This window comes from Coregonus clupeaformis, chromosome 3 (assembly GCF_020615455.1).
Source record: "Coregonus clupeaformis isolate EN_2021a chromosome 3, ASM2061545v1, whole genome shotgun sequence".
Lineage (NCBI taxonomy): Eukaryota > Metazoa > Chordata > Actinopteri > Salmoniformes > Salmonidae > Coregonus > Coregonus clupeaformis.
The window spans coordinates 43841151-43861103 of NC_059194.1; the positions used below are offsets into that span (position 1 = coordinate 43841151).

The 19953-nt window shown below is 43.3% G+C and overlaps 1 protein-coding gene across 1 annotated transcript in view; it reads left to right on the forward strand.

Annotated features, from left to right (window-relative positions):
- The window catches only part of LOC121580110 (sodium- and chloride-dependent glycine transporter 2-like), a 49289-nt gene that overhangs the window by 6916 nt on the left and 22420 nt on the right, over positions 1–19953 (forward strand). The window contains exons 8-11 of the mRNA XM_041895160.2: positions 1101–1235; positions 1364–1467; positions 15085–15209; positions 15521–15633. Of these exons, the coding sequence (XP_041751094.1) occupies positions 1101–1235; positions 1364–1467; positions 15085–15209; positions 15521–15633 (477 nt within the window). The remainder of the gene's footprint in view (positions 1–1100; positions 1236–1363; positions 1468–15084; positions 15210–15520; positions 15634–19953) is intronic.

Consider the following 19953-nt stretch of genomic DNA (forward strand, 5'->3'; position numbering starts at 1 on the left):
CATTTACGTCATTTAGCAAACACTCTTATCCAGAGCGACTTACAAAGGGACAACCACTTTTTTTTTATGGGGGTGGGGGAGGGGGGTAGAAGGATTACTTTTATACTATTCCAGGAATTCCTTAAAGAGGTAGGGTTTCAAGTGTCTCCGGAAGGTGGTCAGTGACTCCGCTGTCCTGGCGTCGTGGGGGAGCTTGTTCCACCATTGGGGTGCCAGAGCAGCGAATAGCTTTGACTGGGCTGAGTGGGAACTGTGCTTCCGTAGAGGTAAGGGGGCTAGCAGGCCAGAGGTGGATGAACGTAGTGCCCTCGTTTGGGTGTAGGGTCTGATCAGAGCCTGAAGGTACGGAGGTGCCGTTCCCCTCACAGCTCCGTAGGCAAGCACCCTGGTCTTGTAGCAGATGCAAGCCTCAACTGGAAGCCAGTGGAGTGTGTGGAGGAGCGGGGTGACGTGAGAGAACTTGGGAAGGTTGAACACCAGACGGGCTGCAGCGTTCTTGATAAGTTGTAGGGGTTTAATGGCACAGGCAGGGAGCCCAGCCAACAGCGAGTTGCAGTAATCCAGACGGGAGATGACAAGTGCCTGGATTAGGACCTGTGCCGCTTTCTGTGTAAGGTAGGGTCATACTCTGCGAATGTTATAGAGCATGAACCTGCAGGATCGGGTCACCGCTTTGATGTTAGCGGAGAACGACAGGGTGTTGTCCAGGGTCACGCCAAGGTTCTTTGCACTCTGGGAGGAGGACACAATGGAGTTTTCAACCGTGATGGCGAGATCATGGAGCGGGCAGTCCTTCCCCGGGAGGAAGAGCAGCTCCGTCTTGCCGAGGTTCAGCTTGAGGTGGTGATCCGACATCCACACTGATATGTCTGCCAGACATGCAGAGATGCGATTTGCCACCTTGTTATCAGAAGGGGGGAAAGGAGAAAATGAATTGTGAAATCCCAGAACCATAAAAAAAAAGTGTGTAGTTCTGTGAATTCTTATGTAATGTTGCCCACTAGTGGGTTTGTTATTGAACTAAAAGTGTTGAATCAGTGCACTTATCACACAACCTGCTTACTCTCCCTTCATTTCGCTCTCCCTCTCCCCTCTCCTAGGTGGTGTATTTCACAGCTACGTTCCCCTATGTGGTTCTGGTCATTCTGTTGTTCAGAGGAGTGACCCTCCCAGGGGCTGGTGACGGCATCCTCTACTTCATCACACCCAAGTGGGAGAAACTCAATGATGCTAAGGTATACATACACACACGTAAGTGCGCACAGGCACACAAATAGATTCACATACACATGCGTGCACACACACATTTCTCTGCCCATCCCTCTCTCTAACAGTGAGTGTGAATTTGTGTGTGTTACTCTAGGTGTGGAAGGATGCTGCCACCCAGATCTTCTTCTCTCTGTCAGCAGCCTGGGGAGGCCTCATCACACTGTCCTCTTACAACAAGTTCCACAACAACTGCTACAGGTAAGCACTTCTCACTGTGCTGCTTAACAGCTTCGATTCCCTGGGAGTTATCTCGAATCCTCTGTCTCGTAATCACACGTGACCGCCCTCTTGACAACATCTTAGCCAGCTGCGCCACCGTAAAGCTAGCAACTGAATGGTGCGGGTAGAGACATTTCAAACTGAGGAGTGAGGTTACCAATCCAAATCCGTTACATACGGGTAAATAAGAAGTTGTATCACGATATTCACAATATTACGTTTTCCATGGCAAAAATAAAACACGATGCAGACTCAAATTGGTGTAATCACAGCAATCTGCTTGATGTAACATACTGTGTTATGTAGCTTTGAAAGTAAACACGTGACTCTATGACAACATACGGTTGTTTTAGCAATGGTCGTCAAAATGTAGAAAAGGTCAAAAGTACAGTTCTGATAAATGTAACAGCTGTATGATGGAGTAAGATACTAAGAAAATCTATGAAATGTTGACTGCACATAAACCATTATATAATTACATCAGAATGATAATATATATATATATATATATATATATATATATATATATATATATATATATATATATATATATATATATATTGTGATGTCACGAGAGGCTGTGTCCTGGAGGGACGTTACATCCCCTGAGGTGGCTGCAAACCCAGACAGCTATGGCTCCATCTGCTGGTATGGTCGGGAACTCCACCCCTCTATGGCCAATCTTCCCACGCAGCTGAAACAAATGAGGAGCTGATGAGCTGAAGGTTTGGGAAGGGAAGAGACACACTGAGGGAGTGTGTGGGGGGTGAAGAGACACAGTCTCCAAGCTGGGCTCTCTGGAGGACAAGAGTGCTGCACGTCCACTTCCATGAGGAATATAAGGATTTGGAGATACTTACCTTTGGGAAATACTCACCTTTGGATATATGCACCTGTGGAAATACGTGAGAGACATTTGGAAGGACTTTTTGCTGGGTTGGCCACTAGCTGCAACGTGGACTACAGTAAGGCTGGGGAAAAGTTATCTGAGCGAGTGAGAATTATGATTTTGGATGTGGAAGAGACATCCCTGAACTGTTAACCCTTAAAGAGCCACAAGAGAACAGAATTTTGTTATATTTTCGTTAATTTCCCAAGACCTATAATAAAATCCTTGTTTTGTTTGAACCTTGTCTCCTTGCACTACTTGAGCAATCCCGCTGAAAGCTGTGTAGCCTCTCGTGACGTCACAGATGGTGGAGAATACGGGCACGCTCAAGCGTTAATAGTGCATGTCAGAGGAGGATACCGAAGGTTTGATCACCCAGTTTTCCAAGTTGGCCGTAGGCTCCCCGCCGACTGAAATGGAGGACATATTGAAAGCCCTTGTTGCTGGCCAGCAAGCCCAGATGCAAGCAAACGTGGCTCTCTTGGAGGAGCAAAAGAAAGCCAACCTTCTGAAGGCAGAGGAATTGCAGTTGCAGAGACAGAGGGTGGTCCAAAATACCCGCCCAATAAAGGCAAGTGACTTTATATCTAAGATGGGAGCTACCGATGACATTGAGGCATACCTGCATGCATTTGAGGCCACGGCCACTAGGAAGCCTGGCCCAAGCAACAGTGGGTTGGTCTGTTAGCCCCCCTTTCTAACCGGGGAATCGCTGAATACTGTCCGGGACCTGGGCCCTGACCAGGTTACTGACTATGATGCCCTGAAGTCTGAGATCCTCAGCAGATATGGACTCACAAAGTTTGGTATGGCCCAGCGCTTTCACAGTTGGACCTTCCAACCAGACCAACCTCCTCGGGCGCAGATGCATGAACTTGTCCGAATCGCAAGGAAATGGCTGGATCCGCAGAGGAATACAGCAGCGGCGGTGGTGGAGGCCGTTGTGGTGGATCGTTACCTACGCGCCCTGCCTTATGAGGCAAAACGGTTCATCAGTCAACAGGCCTTGACCACGGCTGATCTGACCGTGGAAGCTGTGGAAAAGTACCAGGCCACAGCGGAGATGCTGAATGCTTCCCGAAAAGACCCCAGGAGTGCGGCCCCACCACAAATGGGAAGAACCCGTCCAAAGGACCCCAAGGTCTCGAACCCAGCCACGTCAGGACTTATCCCGGCTCCAGGGGGAGCCAGAAACCTGGCGGGTCCAAGAAGAGTACACCAGGAGGGGGAAACTCGACAGTGTTACCGGTGTGGGGAGAGGGGACATATCTCCTGGCAGTGTGGGAAACCAGCCGATGAACCTATGCCCACTGCGGAGTCCTCCAGCTCAGCACCCACACACCGTTTTGCCTCGCTCTTGGGAGTCGTAGATGGCGGCCCAGATCGACCCCCACCTGCCCGGTAACTGTGAATCACCATGATGTGGAGGCCTTACTGGATTCTGGTAGCCGGGCTACCCTGGTGCGTAGGATTTGGTGGGCCCAACGTGTCTGACCCCCGGGGAAAGTCCTCCCAGTTTCCTGTGTCCATGGGGACACCAGAGAATACCCCATTACTGAACTTACAATGACCAGCACACGGGGAACCATACACACGACGGCGGGGGTGGTTGATTCCCTCCCCGTCCCTGTCCTAATTGGACGAGACTGCCCAGCCTTTTACCCACTCTGGAGAGAGTCTCAGGAGAGGATAACCCGAGTACCTCGGAAACGGAGAGGCAAGACTCATCCTGGGAAGGCTCCGGTGCAATCCTCCGAGTTACTCACTCCCGCCCGGGCTCTGATAGGGATGGCAGGTGCCCAGACCGACACAGAGACGGGAGCTACAGAATCTGGACAAAGAACTGTCTGGTCTGAAGGGGACCGCTGAGAGGTATCGTTTGTTAAAGCAACAGTTAGACATGAAGACAGAAGAGTTAGATATCCTCCAGGCTAAACTCCAACAGAGCTCCTTCCCTAAGCAACAGGAGGAGCTGGAGAGGCTGCGCAGGACCATCGAGGAGTGTGAGGAGACCCTGCGCAGTAGTAAGGAGGTCCAGAAGAAGGCAGAGGAGAAGTACAAGGTGTTGGAGAACAAGATGAAGAATGCGGAGGCAGAGAGAGAGAAGGAACTGAAAGCTGCTCAACAGAAGCTAAACTCTGCTAAAACCAAGGCTGATGCGTTCAGTAAGAAACTCAAGGAGAGACAACAGGAGGCTGAGTCCCTGGTCCTAGAGTTGGAGGAGTTGAAGAGAGAGCAGTCTGGCAAGCACCACGGCAATGCGGACGCCCTCTCCCGGCGTGATGCCTTCTTCGCTGCCTTTACCCGACGAGGACGTCGGTCCCGAGGAGGGGGATGTGTGATGTCACGAGAGGCTGTGTCCTGGAGGGACGTTACATCCCCCTGAGGTGGCTGCAAACCCAGACAGCTATGGCTCCATCTGCTGGTATGGTCGGGAACTCCACCCCTCTATGGCCAATCTTCCCACGCAGCTGAAACAAATGAGGAGCTGATGAGCTGAAGGTTTGGGAAGGGAAGAGACACACTGAGGGAGTGTGTGGGGGTGAAGAGACACAGTCTCCAAGCTGGGCTCTCTGGAGGACAAGAGTGCTGCACGTCCACTTCCATGAGGAATATAAGGATTTGGAGATACTTACCTTTGGGAAATACTCACCTTTGGATATATGCACCTGTGGAAATACGTGAGAGACATTTGGAAGGACTTTTTGCTGGGTTGGCCACTAGCTGCAACGTGGACTACAGTAAGGCTGGGGAAAAGTTATCTGAGCGAGTGAGAATTATGATTTTGGATGTGGAAGAGACATCCCTGAACTGTTAACCCTTAAAGAGCCACAAGAGAACAGAATTTTGTTATATTTTCGTTAATTTCCCAAGACCTATAATAAAATCCTTGTTTTGTTTGAACCTTGTCTCCTTGCACTACTTGAGCAATCCCGCTGAAAGCTGTGTAGCCTCTCGTGACGTCACAATATATATATATAATGTATAAATATATACAGTGGGGAAAAAAAGTATTTAGTCAGCCACCAATTGTGCAAGTTCTCCCACTTAAAAAGATGAGAGAGGCCTGTAATTTTCATCATAGGTACACGTCAACTATGACAGACAAAATGAGAAAAAATGTTCCAGAAAATCACATTGTAGGATTTTTAATGAATTTATTTGCAAATAATGGTGGAAAATAAGTATTTGGTCAATAACAAAAGTTTCTCAATACTTTGTTATATACCCTTTGTTGGCAATGACACAGGTCAAACGTTTTCTGTAAGTCTTCACAAGGTTTTCACACACTGTTGCTGGTATTTTGGCCCATTCCTCCATGCAGATCTCCTCTAGAGCAGTGATGTTTTGGGGCTGTCGCTGGGCAACATGGACTTTCAACTCCCTCCAAAGATTTTCTATGGGGTTGAGATCTGGAGACTGGCTAGGCCACTCCAGGACCTTGAAATGCTTCTTACGAAGCCACTCCTTCGTTGCCCGGGCGGTGTGTTTGGGATCATTGTCATGCTGAAAGACCCAGCCACGTTTCATCTTCAATGCCCTTGCTGATGGAAGGAGGTTTCACTCAAGATCTCACGATACATGGCCCCATTCATTATTTCCTTTACACGGATCAGTCGTCCTGGTCCCTTTGCAGAAAAACAGCCCAAAAGCATGATGTTTCCACCCCTATGCTTCACAGTAGGTATGGTGTTCTTTGGATGCAACTCAGTATTCTTTGTCCTCCAAACACGACGGGTTGAGTTTTTACCAAAAAGTTATATTTTGGTTTCATCTGACCATATGACATTCTCCCAATCCTCTTCTGGATCATCCAAATGCACTCTAGCAAACTTCAGACGGGCCTGGACATGTACTGGCTTAAGCAGGGGGACACGTCTGGCACTGCAGGATTTGAGTCCCTGGCGGCGTAGTGTGTTACTGATGGTAGGCTTTGTTACTTTGGTCCCAGCTCTCTGCAGGTCATTCACTAGGTCCCCCCGTGTGGTTCTGGGATTTTTGCTCACCGTTCTTGTGATCATTTTGACCCCACGGGGTGAGATCTTGAGTGGAGCCCCAGATCGAGGGAGATTATCAGTGGTCTTGTATGTCTTCCATTTCCTAATAATTGCTCCCACAGTTGATTTCTTCAAACCAAGATGCTTACCTATTGCAGATTCAGTCTTCCCAGCCTGGTGCAGGTCTACAATTTTGTTTCTGGTGTCCTTTGACAGCTCTTTGGTCTTGGCCATAGTGGAGTTTGGAGTGTGACTGTTTGAGGTTGTGGACAGGTGTCTTTTATACTGATAACAAGTTCAAACAGGTGCCATTAATACAGGTAACGAGTGGAGGACAGAGGAGCCTCTTAAAGAAGAAGTTATAGGTCTGTGAGAGCCAGAAATCTTGCTTGTTTGTAGGTGACCAAATACTTATTTTCCACCATAATTTGCAAATAAATTCATTAAAAATCCTACAATGTGATTTTCTGGATTTTCTTTTCTCAATTTGTCTGTCATAGTTGACATGTACCTATGATGAAAATTACAGGCCTCTTTCATATTTTAAGTGGGAGAACTTGCACAATTGATGGCTGACTAAATACTTTTTTTCCCCACTGTACCATTTAGCAGATGCTGTTATCCAAAGTGACTTACAGTCATGCATGCATACATTTCACGCATGGGTGGTTCCAGGAATCAAACCCACTATCTTGGCATTGCAAGCGTCTTGCTCTACCACCTAAGCTACAGAGGACTATGAATGAGAGACATTAAATCAATAATATCCAGGAATTGTGGTGGGAATTCAGGTATTCAGGTAATGTCAAATATTTTAAAATTATATTTTCTGAAACAACACATGCCAAAAATGTTTTACTATACAATTGCAATCAACAGGCAGAATTCAACACGGAGCTGTGTGTTAGAGTTGGATTTCTTAAAACATTACTAATGGGAGATTACATGCACCTGTGTGTTAAAACAAACACAAACAAACACACACTTTAAACCCCCTATGCTCCTTTGAGACCCCTCTTTCAAAGCCACTGAGATCTCTTCTAGCCATGGTAGCCAAAATAATTGGCAACTGGGTATTTTTATACATGACCCTAAGCATTATGGGATGTTAATTGCTCACGATACATGGCTCCATTCATTCTTTCCTTTACACGGATCAGTCGTCCTGGTCCCTTTGCAGAAAAACAGCCCCAAATGATGATGTTTCCACCCCCATGCTTCACAGTAGGTATGGTGTTCTTTGGATGCAACTCAGCATTCTTTGTCCTCCAAACACGACGAGTTGAGTTTTTACCAAAAAGTTCTATTTTGTTTTCATCTGACCATATGACATTCTCCCAATCCTCTTCTGGATCATCCAAATGCACTCTAGCAAACTTCAGACGGGCCTGGACATGTACTGGCTTAAGCAGGGGGACACGTCTGGCACTGCAGGATTTGAGTCCCTGGCGGCGTAGTGTGTTACTGATGGTAGGCTTTGTTACTTTGGTCCCAGCTCTCTGCAGGTCATTCACTAGGTCCCCCCGTGTGGTTCTGGGATTTTTGCTCACCGTTCTTGTGATCATTTTGACCCCCACGGGGTGAGATCTTGCGTGGAGCCCCAGATCGAGGGAGATTATCAGTGGTCTTGTATGTCTTCCATTTCCTAATAATTGCTCCCACAGTTGATTTCTTCAAACCAAGCTGCTTACCTATTGCAGATTCAGTCTTCCCAGCCTGGTGCAGGTCTACAATTTTGTTTCTGGTGTCCTTTGACAGCTCTTTGGTCTTGGCCATAGTGGAGTTTGGAGTGTGACTGTTTGAGGTTGTGGACAGGTGTCTTTTATACTGATAACAAGTTCAAACAGGTGCCATTAATACAGGTAACGAGTGGAGGACAGAGGAGCCTCTTAAAGAAGAAGTTACAGGTCTGTGAGAGCCAGAAATCTTGCTTGTTTGTAGATGACCAAATACTTATTTTCCACCATAATTTGCAAATAAATTCATTAAAAATACTACAATGTGATTTTCTGGATTTTCTTTTCTCAATTTGTCTGTCATAGTTGACGTGTACCTATGATGAAAATTACAGGCCTCTCTCATCTTTTTAAGTGGGAGAACTTGCACAATTGGTGGCTGACTAAATATTTTTTTCCCCCACTGTATATATATATATATATATATATATATATATATATATATATATATATATATATACATACAGTACCAGTCAAAGTTTGGACACACCTACTCAAGGGCTTTCCTTTATTTTTTACTATTTTCTACATTGTAGAATAATAGTGAAGACATCAAAACTATGAAATAACACATATGGAATCATGTAGTAAAGAAAAAAGTGTTAAACTAATCAAAATATATTTTATATTTGAGATTCTTCAAATAGACATCCTTTGCCTTGATGACAGCTTTGCACACTCTTGGCATTCTCTCAACCAGCTTCACGTGGAATGCTTTTCCAACAGTCTTGAAGGAGTTCCCACATATGCTGAGCACTTGTTGGCTGCTTTTCCTTCACTCTGCGGTCCAACTCATCCCAAACCATCTCAATTGGGTTGAGGTTGGGTGATATTGGAGGCCAGGTAATCTGATGCAGCACTCCATCACTCTCCTTCTTGGTCAAATAGCCCTTACACAGTCTGGAGGTGTATTGGGTCATTGTCCTGTTGAAAAACAAGCGTGTATCGCCACTAAGCGCGTATCGCTGCAGAATGCTGTGGTAGCCATGCTGGTTAAGTGTGTCTTGAATTCTAAATAAATCACTGACAGTGTCACCAGCAAAGCACACCATCACACCTCCTCCTCCGTGCTTCACGGTGTGAACCACACATGCGGAGATAATCTGTTCACCTACTCTGCGTCTCACAAAGACATGGTGGTTGGAACCAAAAATCTCAAATTTGGACTCATCAGACCAAAGGACAGATTTCCACCAGTCTAATGTCCATTGCTCGTGTTTCTTGGCACAAGGAAGTCTCTTCTTCTTATTGGTGTCCTTTAGTAGTGGTTTCTTTGCAGCAATTCGACCATGAAGGCCTGACTCACGCAGTCTCCTCTGAACGGTTGATGTTGAGAAGTGTCTGTTGAACTCTGTGAAGCATTTATTTGGGCTGGTAACTCTAATTAAATGATCCTCTGCAGCAGAGGTAACTCTAGGTCTTCCATTCCTGTGGCAGTCCTCATGAGAGCTGATTGGCTCAAACGCATTAAGAAGGAAAGGAATTCCACAAATGTACTTTTAAGAGGGCACACCTGTTAATTGAAATGCATTACAAGTGACTACCTCATGAAGCTGGTTGAGAGAATGCCAAGAGTGTGCAAAGCTGTCATCAAGGCAAAGGGTGGCTATTTGAAGAATGTCAAATATAAAATATATTTTGATATGTTTGACACTTTTTTGATTACTACATGATTCAATATGTGTTATTACATAATTTTGATGTCTTCACTATCATTCTACAATGTCAAATATTTAAAAATATAAAGAAAAACCCTTGTGTGTCCAGACTTTTGAGTGGTAGTGTTAAACAAATCAAAATATATTTTATATTATTTGTGATTCTTCAAATAACCACCCTTTGCCTTGATGTCAGCTTTGCACACTCTTGGCATTCTCTCATATCCTCAAGTGTTTCCATTATTTTGGCAATTACCTGTATCTTATCCTGCTGGCAAGGTTGGTAGACTTTAGAAAAGAAAGCAATAACTAAATGTACTGAATAAGACTCATTCCATTCAGTCTTTTACCCAGAGTTTAGCAGAGATGCAGAGAAGCATATTACATTTTTTTTTTTTTTAAACAGCTCAATAGGTATGCTTAGATATGCAGAAAAATATACATATTTTTGACATAGAATTAAGCATACTGATTATGGCTCTAGATTGCAGGAAAAAGCTGTTTCAGGTTTTTGAAAATACAAAATTCTCTATGCCCCCTTAGATTTTTTGTTTGCATGACGTCCCTGATTGTGCAACTCAAGAGTCTGGAGGTGTTTCTGTACTGCATGTGCAATAGCAGAGTTTGCTAAATGAAAGACCACCCGAGTGATACAAATCATCATGATATTATTAGGCTTACTTTGTGCAGTTATTAATATTTAATTTGGAAGGCTTTATGGAAAAGACTGTTTCAGCATCGCTAACTGGCTACACAAAGTGGTAGACACAGGCATTCCCATGCCGTTACGTCTTCAGAAAGTGTCAAGAAATACAAATAACTAATGCATTCTTTAATATTCTTTACATGTAGGCTTTGGATTGAACGAATCTGCACTCACTTTTTTCTCTAGGGCACTCGGAAACAACTGCACAGTGAAGCCTATCATTACAATAATTATTATCTGGGTGATGTTTTTCCTGGTCGCACTGGTGCTCCCAAAATAAAAGGTCAGGTTGCACAGCAAAATATCTAGGAGCATATGCCACCAAAATGGCCGCTCTTTAGAGCTCTGTTTGCATTCCTTATTTACGGAAGTGTTTCCTTTATTTTGGCAGTTACCTGTATGTAGGGTAAATTGCCACAGTAGAGTTGCCGTGGTAAAATAGTAATTACTTTACGAAATGATTGTGAAATACATAACTTGGCCATGGTCTGTTCAAATAATAGATGTTATTGTTACTGATGATAATACTCATAGGGAAAAAATATATTGAGAAATGTTGGCAGCAACCAGGACTCAAATTGAACATCAACATAAAGACGTTGAAAATATGTATTTTAAGGACGTTGAAAATACAGATTTTACGGACGTTGAAAGACGTCTTTCAGTTCTAAGTGAAAGTTGAAAATACATTTTGCAGACATTGAAAATACCTCTTTCTTTGGTCATTGTTCCGATGGACAAATGTAATTAATATAGCAAAATGGAGATATCAGTATGGAATATTTATTAGGCTGCCTGACTGAAGGTAACTGTCCCGTTGAAAACAGCTGGAGTATCCATGGTGACACAATAGTCAATAGAATTGGATGAGCTAGCCACAAAAGGCTTCCTAATTGGATTCAAAGTGCCCAAGAATGTCAAGGTAACCTGCCTAAATAACTATCGCCCTGTAGCACTCATATCTACAGCCATGTAATACTTTGAAAGGCTGGTTTGGCTCACATCATCACCATCATCCCAGTCAACTTGGACCCACTCCAATTTGCATACCACCCCAACAGATCCACAGATGATGGAATCTGTATTGCACTCCACACTGCCCTCTCCCACCTGGACAAGAGGAACACCTATGTGAGAAAGCTGTTCATTGACTATAGCTCAGCATTCAACACCATAGTCCCCTCCAAGCTCATCACCAAGCTCAGGATCCTGGGACTGAACACATCCCTCTGCAACTGGATCCTGGACTTCCTGATGGGCCGCCCCCAGGCGGGAAAGGGTAGGCAACAACACATCCGCCTTGCTGACCATCAACACTGGGGCCCCTCAGGAGTGTGTGCTCAGTGCCCTCATGTACTCCCTGTTTACCCACGACTGTGTGGCCAGCACGACTCCAACACCATCATTAAGTTTGCTGATGACACGACGGTGGGAGGACTGATCACCGACGACGATGAGGTAGGCTGTGATGAGACCTGGCAGTGTGGTGCCAGGACAACAATCTCTCCCTCAACGTCAGCAAGACAAAGGAGCTTCAAGTTCCTCGGTGTCCACATCACTAAGGAACATGGTCCACACACACCCACACAGTTGTGAAGAGGGCACGACAGCGCCTCTTTCCCCTCAGGAAGCTGAAAAGATTTGGCATGGGCTCTCAGATCCTCAAAAAGTTATACAGCTGCACCATTGAGAGCATCTTCACTGGCTGCATCACCTCTTGGTACGGCCACTGCAAGGCATCTGACCGCAAGGCGCTACAGAGGGTGGTGAGTACAACCCAGTATATCACTGGGGCCAAGCTCCCTGCCATCCAGGATCTCTATACCAGGCGGTGTCAAAGGAAGGCCCAAAAAATGGTCAATGACTCCAGCCAACCAAGCCGTAGACTGCTCTCTCTGACCCTTTTTTGCAATAACTCTCTTGCTCTAACTCTATGCACACACACTGGACTCTACCCCCCCCACACACACACACACACAGGCACACACACACACACACACACACTTCCGTTTCCGTTTACTTTTTTAACCTGAAAAACTCCCCAATCCTTAACGATTACAAGCATACCCATAACATGATGCAGCCACCACTATGCTTGAAAATATGGAGAGTGGTACTCAGTAATGTGTTGGATTGGATTAGATTTTCCCCAAACATAACACTTTGTATTCAGGACAAAAAGTCAATTGTTTTGCCACATTTTTTGCAGTATTACTTTAGTGCCTTGTTGCAAACCGGATGCATGTTTTGGAATATTTTAATTCTGTACAGGCCTCCTTCTTTTCACTCTGTCAATAGTAACTACAATGTTGTTGATCCATACTCAGTTTTCTCCTATCACAGCCATTAAACTCTGTAATTGTTTTAAAGTCACCATTGGCCTCATTGTAAAATCCCTGATCGGTTTCCTTCCTCTCCGGCAATGGAGTTAGGAAGGACATCTGTATCTTTGTAGTGACTGGGTGTATTGATAGTGTAATTAATAACTTCACCATGGTCAAAGGGATATTCAATGTCTGCAAAAAATTTTTTAACCAATCTACCAACGATGCATTGGAAAACCTCCCTTGTCTTTGTGGTTTAATCTGTGTTTGAAATTCACTGCTCGACTGAGGGACCTAACAGATAATTGTATGTGTGGGGTACAGAGATGATGTAGTCATTCAAAAATCATGTTAAACACTTATATTGCACACACTCCATGCAACTTATTATGTGACTTGTTAAGCACATTTTTACTCCTGAACTTATTTAGGCTCGCTATAACAAAGGGGTTGAATACTTATTGACTCAAGACATTTCAACTTTTAAATATATAAATGTATATTTGTTATTTTTATTTTGAAAAACATAATTCCACTGTGACATTATGGGGTATTGTGCGTTGGCCAGTGCAAAAAAACAATCTCAATTCAATCCATTTTTAATTCAGGCTGTAACACAACAAAATGTGGAATAAGTGAAGGGGTGTGAATACTTTCTGAAGGCATGTTATTCTTTCTTGTTTTTGTTATTCGTTATTCACTCTGTATTTATGCCACTTTTTTTTTTTTTTTTTACATTTTAGTCATTTTAGCAGACGCTCTTATCCAGAGCGACTTACAGTTAGTAAGTGCATACCTTATTTTTTTTCATACTGGCCCCCCGTGGGAAACGAACCCACAACCCTGGCGTTGCAAGCGCCATGCTCTACCAACTAAGCTACACTCTGCATTGTTGGAAAAATACCCTTAAGTAAGCATTTCACTGTTAGTCTACACCTGTTTTTTATGAAGCTGTCCTTACTGTTGGGCAGACAGTATCGGAGCATGAGGTCTGATACCAACAAGCTCAGAGACAGTTTCTATCTACAAGCCTGTTGAACAAGACTGTTGAACAAGACTGTTGAACACTTGAAATGGACCGACCACCTGCACTGACTCTCCGCACCTTAGCACACATGCACACACCCACACAGATAACACTCATCCACACACACACACACACACACACACACACACACACACACACACACACACACACACACACACACACACACACACACACACACACACACACACACACACACACACACACACACTAATTCTAACCTTAACCCTAAACCCCCCCAGTTGGACTTCTGGTCCCCACAAGTATAGTTAAACACGTCCACACACACGTCCACACACATCACAACTGCTGCTACCAGACTCTTATTATGATTGCTAAATATTGCACAATTTAAACACTTGCCCCCAATCCCCCTTCCCCCAAACACGTGTAAATATTTGACTATAAATTGTGCCTTCCTGTATTATACTTATGCTAAAATGTTTATTCTATTCTACTGAGCCATTTACTTTATGTTTGTATCCTTATCTTTTATTATTTCTTATTGTTGTTGCATTGTCGAGAAGGAACCTACAAATAAGCATTTAATTGGACGGTGTATACATTTGACATTTTAGTCATTTAGCAGACGCTCTTATCCAGAACGACTTACAGTTAGTGAGTGCATACATTTTCATACTGGCCCCATACCATGTGTATCCCCTACATACGACACCTTACTTGAAACTAGTTTGAGCAGTTATAACAGACGTTTGCACGATTGTAAAATCAACGATTGTACAAGCAAGAGTTGGAATGTACATTGATTGTCTTTTTAAATAAATCTATCCAGCAACAATTCTGTGAATTTACACCTCACAAAAACATACAATTGTCATCATGGAAATCTGCCTGCTTCATGTTTTGTTTCTTGCCATGATAGTTTGAGTGTTGTGATACTGTTGTACCTCTCCACAAATGTTGGATAAGACTGCACAGAAGATAGTTCATTTATTTATTCATACATCTATTCAATATCACACATGGCAATGGTCGATAGATATGTAAAATAAGACATTATTTAACAAAACCAGGTACCAACTCCTGTAAAACACTTAGAACATCCTTAGGTTATGTTATTAAAATGTTTTGTTGTTTTGACACATAATAACAATTACCAACATATAGCCACTCACTTGAGTGTGATAATACTCCAAAAACATTCAAAGTTCTCCGATACTGTAAGTGTTACAGCCCTGTAACACTTACATCCCTTTCTCGCCCCTCTTCTCTTGTTTAGGGACACCATCATAGTGTGCATAGTTAACAGTGCCACCAGTATATTCGCTGGGTTTGTCATCTTCTCCGTCATTGGATTCATGGCCCATGAACTGAAGGTGCCCATTGAGAAGGTGGCAGATGAAGGTAAATTACACATTCATATAGGATCATATAGGGATCATGAAGCATCCAGACCTGGGTTCAAATGGTTGAAAAATCAAAATACAGATAGAGTATTTGAAATGATTTGACACCCAGGTCTGGTAGGATCAGATAGTGTATGACCATAGACAGATAGAAAGATATCTACAGAGATAGAGAGTGGCTTGGCCAATTCTGAAGTTGAGTAGTACTGTTCGATATGCACACAACCCAAGTCAGAGCAGATAGTTGCTTTTGTTCAGTATTCATTGGCACTTTTGGCTCTGATTATCAATCTGATTTAACACTCTCAGGTCCAGGCATAGCGTTCGTGGTGTACCCGGAGGCTCTGACCAGACTTCCACTCTCTCCGTTCTGGGCCATCATCTTCTTCCTCATGCTGCTGACCCTCGGCCTGGATACCATGGTAACCAACCCTCACTGTGTGTGTGTCTGTGTGTGTAGGGCCCTATAAAATCTGTTGTATTTTTTTGTCTAATTCCGTTTAGTTTTTTTCCCCAAATTACGTTTTCTCTGTTTTGTTTTTGAAGGTTTGTTTTTCCCCCGTTTTTTTTCAGGTTTCCGCTCTCAAAATCACACTTTATTCATAGAAAAACAACATAATTTGAATTTTTTTATCAACAAGAATGCTTCAACCACATCAGGCGACCACTTTGAAGGTCTGGAATAAATCTGAGAGATTTTCATTTTTGGGTGTAGATACAAGTGTGCAAAGCAAGAGGCTTGATTGGTTAGCAGTGTTTCTGTAGCACACGTGATTGCAGAGTTTGCTAAACAAATCGCCACTGGATTGATACAAATAATCATGATATCATTCTGGCAGGTAGGCATAGGCTACTTTGTAGTTAACATTGAATTGAGAAGGTTTTTGGGAAAGCCTTTCCATCTACCCAGAAGATGGTTATCATTATTAGCATTATCGCTAACGGCTACACAAAGTGTTAGATAAACGCACACACACAGATAGGGGCAATAGAGCTAGGTAGGGGACTGCCCCACCTCTACAATGGTAGGGGAAACATGGTACTGTAGGTGGGTGTGTGTGTGGCAACAAAATTGATTCCATGTTTCATACATGTTGGTTATGGGGGGTGGAGGAGGTGAGGTAACTGCTCTGAAGTGTGAAACTTGCTGTGAAATGGTGACAAACAATTTACGTATGTGCTATATTTAAATGCCATCTGAATCCAATCCATTATTATTTGAATATATGTAGCCCACTGTGACTGTTTTGAGAGAGAGAGAGAGAGAGAGAGAGAGAGAGAGAGAGAGAGAGAGAGAGAGAGAGAGAGAGAGAGAGAGAGAGAGAGAGAGAGAGAGAGAGAGAGAGAGAGAGAGAGAGAGAGAGAGAGAGAGAGAGAGAGAGAGAGAGAGAGAGAGAGAGAGAGAGAGAGAGAGAGAGAAGGAAGAGGGGAGCGTAAAGTGGGAATATATAGAGAGAGAACAAGAGGACCAGTGGAGAGGTGAATATAGAGAGAGGATGAGTAGTGAGAGGGAAGAGAAGAGAGAGGGGAGAGGGAAAGGGGAGAGACAGAAGAAAGATGCAAGAGGGGGAGTGGAGAGATGAATAGAGAGAGAAAGATTGAGTGTAGAAGGGGAGAGATTTAGGAGGGGAAGAAGAAGAGAAGTGAGAAGGGGATCCACTTCTGCCCTCATCAACAACTGCCTCTGCATGGTGTGAACGCTCTAATTGGTGGGATCAGTGGCACATGTGGTTTCACTTTGTGTGTGATGGTGGTGCCAAGACAGCAGCTACTCTTCCTGGGGTCCAGCAAAATTAAGGCAGTTATACAGTGGGGGGAAAAATAATTTAGTCAGCCACCAATTGTGCAAGTTCTCCCACTTAAAAAGATGAGAGAGGCCTGTAATTTTCGTCATAGGTACACGTCAACTATGACAGACAAAATGAGAATAGAAATTCCAGAAAATCACAATGTAGGATTTTTTATGAATTTATTTGCAAATTATGGTGGAAAATAAGTATTTGGTCAATAACAAAAGTTTCTCAATACTTTGTTATATACCCTTTGTTGGCAATGACACAGGTCAAACGTTTTCTGTAAGTCTTCACAAGGTTTTCACACACTGTTGCTGGTATTTTGGCCCATTCCTCCATGCAGATCTCCTCTAGAGCAGTGATGTTTTGGGGCTGTTGCTGGGCAACACAGACTTTCAACTCCCTCCAAAGATTTTCTATGAGGTTGAGATCTGGAGACTGGCTAGGCCACTCCAGGACCTTGAAATGCTTCTGGTCCCTTTGCAGAGAAACAGCCCCAAAGCATGATGTTTCCACCCCCATGCTTCACAGTAGGTATGGTGTTCTTTGGATGCAACTCAGCATTCTTTGTCCTCCAAACACGACGAGTTGAGTTTTTACTAAAAAGTTATATTTAGGTTTCATCTGACCATATGACATTCTCCCAATCCTCTTCTGGATAATCCAAATGCACTCTAGCAAACTTCAGACGGGCCTGGACTTGTACTGGCTTAAGCAGGGGGACACGTCTGCACTGCAGGATTTGAGTCCCTGGCGGCGTAGTGTGTTACTGATGGTAGGCTTTGTTACTTTGGTCCCAGCTCTCTGCAGGTCATTCACTAGGTCCCCCCGTGTGGTTCTGGGATTTTTGCTCACCGTTCTTGTGATCATTTTGACCCCACGGGATGAGATCTTGCGTGGAGCCCCAGATCGAGGGAGATTATCAGTGGTCTTGTATGTCTTCCATTTCCTAATAATTGCTCCCACAGTTGATTTCTTCAAACCAAGCTGCTTACCTATTGCAGATTCAGTCTTCCCAGCCTGGTGCAGGTCTACAATTTTGTTTCTGGTGTCCTTTGACAGCTCTTTGGTCTTGGCCATAGTGGAGTTTGGAGTGTGACTGTTTGAGGTTGTGGACAGGTGTCTTTTATACTGATAACAAGTTCAAACAGGTGCCATTAATACAGGTAACGAGTGGAGGACAGAGGAGCCTCTTAAAGAAGAAGTTACAGGTCTGTGAGAGCCAGAAATCTCACTTGTTTGTAGGTGACCAAATACTTATTTTCCACCATAATTTGCAAATAAATTCATTAAAAATCCTACAATGTGATTTTCTGGATTTATTTTTCTCAATTTGTCTGTCATAGTTGACGTGTACCTATGATGAAAATTACAGGCCTCTCATCTTTTTAAGTGGGAGAACTTGCACAATTGGTGGCTGACTAAATACTTTTTTTCCCCTCTGTAAATTGATTTGCATTTTAATGAGGGAAATAAGTATTTGACCCCCTCTCAATCAGAAAGATTTCTGGCTCCCAGGTGTCTTTTATACAGGTAACGAGCTGAGATTAGGAGCACACTCTTTAAGGGAGCGCTTCTAATCTCAGCTTGTTACCTGTATAAAAGACACCTGTCCACAGAAGCAATCAATCAATCAGATTCCAAACTCTCCACCATGGCCAAGACCAAAGAGCTCTCCAAGGATGTCAGGGACAAGATTGTAGACCTACACAGGGCTGGAATGGGCTACAAGACCATCGCCAAGCAGCTTGGTGAGAAGGTGACAACAGTTGGTGCGGTTATTCGCAAATGGAAGAAACACAAAAGAACTGTCAATCTCCCTCGGCCTGGGCTCCATGCAAGATCTCACCCATAATTCACCAAATGATATTTTGAAGGAAGAAACAAAGTACTTTAAGCATATGTTTTCTTTTCAGTCGCCTCCATCTCCTCTAACTGAAGCTAATTGTAGAATTTTTTTTATTTATTGATAATGTCAAATTAACAGCCACACAGAAAGACTCATGTGAAGGTGAAATTACAGAGGAGGAACTTCTGGATGCAATTAAAGACTTTAAGTCTGGAAAAACTCCAGGGTTGGATGGCATACCAGTCGAGGTATACCAAACCTTTTTTGATATACTAAGAGGACCGTTATTAGCATGTTTTAACCACTCCTATGTAAATGGTAGATTATCTGACACTCAAGAAGAAGGTCTGATCTCATTATTACTGAAACAGGTTACAAGTGGAAAATATAAAGATCCAGTCCATTTACAAAATTGGAGGCCCCTTACACTTCAGTGTTGTGATGCAAAAATCCTAGCAAAATGTATAGCGCATAGAATTAAAAAGGTATTGTCGGATATTATTCATTCTAATCAGACAGGTTTTTTTACATGGAAGATACATTGGAGATAATATAAGGCAAGTATTGGAAACAATAGAACACTATGGAAAATATGGGAAACCAGGCCTGCTATTCATAGCAGACTTCGAAAAGGCATTTGATAAAATTCGACTGGGGTTTATATATAAATGCCTGGAGCATTTACATTTTGGAGAATCTCTTATAAAATGGGTCAAAATCATGTATAGTAACCCTAGGTGTAAAATAGTAAATAATGGCTATTTCTCAGAAAGTTTTAAACTGTCAAGAGGAGTGAAACAAGGTTGTCCACTATCGGCATATCTATTTATTGTGGCCATCGAGATGTTAGCTATTAAAATCAGATCCAATAATAATATCAGAGGATTAGAAATACAGGGCTTAAAATCAAAGGTGTCATTGTACGCTGATGATTCATGTTTTCTTTTAAATCCACAACTAGAATCCCTCCACAGCCTCATAGAGGATCTAGATACATTTTCTAACCTCTCTGGATTACAACCAAATTATGACAAATGTACTATATTACATATTGGATCACTAAAAAATACAATTTTTACATTACCATGTAGTTTACCAAT